Raw genomic sequence first — 1832 nt, 5'->3', positions numbered from 1 at the left:
TAGCGCCCGGCTTCGGGTGAGGAACTGGGGGAGCCCCGGGAGTGGCCGGGGTCGGTCCACCGAGGAGAGCGCGGCTGCGCCCGCCCCCCTCCGCGGGACCCGACGGTGTACTGAGTGCCGGCAGCGGGTGGGCCCCTCTACCCGAGGCGGGGGCTGGGGGGGTCTTCCCCTGTGACGGAGGATGAGTCTGGGATGTGAGGGGGTTTCGGAGAGTTGAAGGGCTCCGAAAGTCGGCCCACACTGAGTCGCCCCACCCCCACCCAACACACCCCGTAAAAGCAAGAAATTGTGGGCTGTGCCGCAGTCTGGGGAACCCGCTGTTGCTCCCGACACAGCTCCTGGCGCACACCCCCCTCTGCCAGCCCCGAGGCGTCTCCGGGGTTCCCGCTGCACACGCCTGGTGGTGCCCCCACGCCGTCCACCCTCACCACAGCCCACGGATCTCCATCCCCTAACCCCAACGCCTTCCTGAGCTGCAGGGTCAGAGCAGCCCGTCTCAGGAAAGGTCGCCCCAGGAAGGGTTCGGTTTTTTTTTTGGGGGGGGCAGTGGGGCCCGGAGATAAACCCCTGAGATGCTGGAGCGTCACCGCCCGCCTAGAGAGGCCTAGGGCTGGAGGTGCCACCAGAAGCAGCAAGCCGTGCCACCGGCTTTAGGACCCGGAGACTCCGCAAAAAAAGGACAACTAACTCTTTGATTTTTTGAAGTCCGCTCCGCAGCTCCTCTTTCCCGAACTTCCCTCCCTGCTGGGGCCCCCGTCGCTCAGCCCCGGTAACGGGCGGAAGGCAGAAGTCGGCCTCCCGGCCTCGCCCCTCCTCGGAGCCCACCCCCGTTCCTCTACCCCACCCTACCTCCGCCCCGGCCAACTCAGTCTCCCCAGCCCCCATTCCACGTGGACCCGCCAGGGCGGGGGCGGGGAAGGACAGGAAGGGGGGGAGCCAGCCCGGAGGAGGGGTGAAGGAGGTTGCTGGCGGCGACTGCCTCGCTCGCTCGCCCTCACCGCCGTCTGCCCCCAGCTCCAGGCACCATGTTCCGCGAGGCGCCCCGCAGCCACACCCTCCCCCGGCTCCCCCAGCTGCAGTTGCTGCTTGTGCTGGTGCAGGCCGTGGGGAGGGGGTTGGGCCGCGCCAGCCCCGCCGGGGGTCCCCTGGAAGATGTGGTGATTGAAAGGTACCACATCCCCAGGGCCTGTCCCCGGGAAGTGCAGATGGGGGATTTTGTGCGCTACCACTACAATGGCACTTTCGAGGATGGCAAGAAGTTTGACTCGAGGTAATGGGTTGGGTGTCCCCCCACCGGTCACTCCCCTTCCCTGCGCCCCCTCTGGCTCTCTGAGGTCCCTCCTCCACCCCGTTCAGCTGTGTCTGTAGCCTGGTGTTCACAACACCCTAAACGGAAACAGTACTTTGGGGGGGAGGGTCAAGGAGAGGGGGTCCCCAGGACATCTGTCTCCCTGAAAACATTCCCTAGCCTCATTTTCAAGTCTTTGCCCCATTTCTTTCATTCAAGGGCCTGTCCACCCCACAGCGCTGGATAATACAAGTAAACTGCACTGTTTTCATTTACTGTTGCTTTGTTCTAAAGTCGTTGGGGGCAGGGGTATGGTCCCTGCTCCAAGTGAACCTTCAGGGGGTCTCTCACCTTGGGGCTCCCCACCTTTCCTCCCGCTGCCAGCCCAGGTTTCAGTACTTTTGTGGCTAGCAAACAGGGAGAACTGTTTTGCAGGGGTGAGGTTGTCAGCCGCAGGGTAAGGCAGACTGGGCATTTTAATGAAACAGCGGCTGGATCTGGGTGGGGAGGGGGTGGGCAGAGCTCTGAGTGGGCACCACGTCTG

The 1832-nt window shown here is 64.1% G+C and overlaps 1 protein-coding gene across 1 annotated transcript in view; it reads left to right on the top strand.

Annotated features, from left to right (window-relative positions):
• Positions 1-933: 933 nt before the first annotated feature.
• FKBP10 (FK506 binding protein 10, 65 kDa) overlaps positions 934-1832 on the top strand; it is a 6832-nt gene continuing 5933 nt past the window's right edge. The window contains exon 1 of the mRNA XM_004684186.2: positions 934-1270. Within this exon, the coding sequence (XP_004684243.1) occupies positions 1026-1270 (245 nt within the window). The 5' untranslated portion in view covers positions 934-1025. The remainder of the gene's footprint in view (positions 1271-1832) is intronic.

This window comes from Condylura cristata, unplaced genomic scaffold, assembly GCF_000260355.1.
Source record: "Condylura cristata isolate star-nosed mole 26May11 unplaced genomic scaffold, ConCri1.0 scaffold00017, whole genome shotgun sequence".
NCBI lineage: Eukaryota > Metazoa > Chordata > Mammalia > Eulipotyphla > Talpidae > Condylura > Condylura cristata.
The sequence above is the reverse complement of the archived record's forward strand: the minus strand, read 5'-3'. Positions and strand labels throughout refer to the sequence as shown.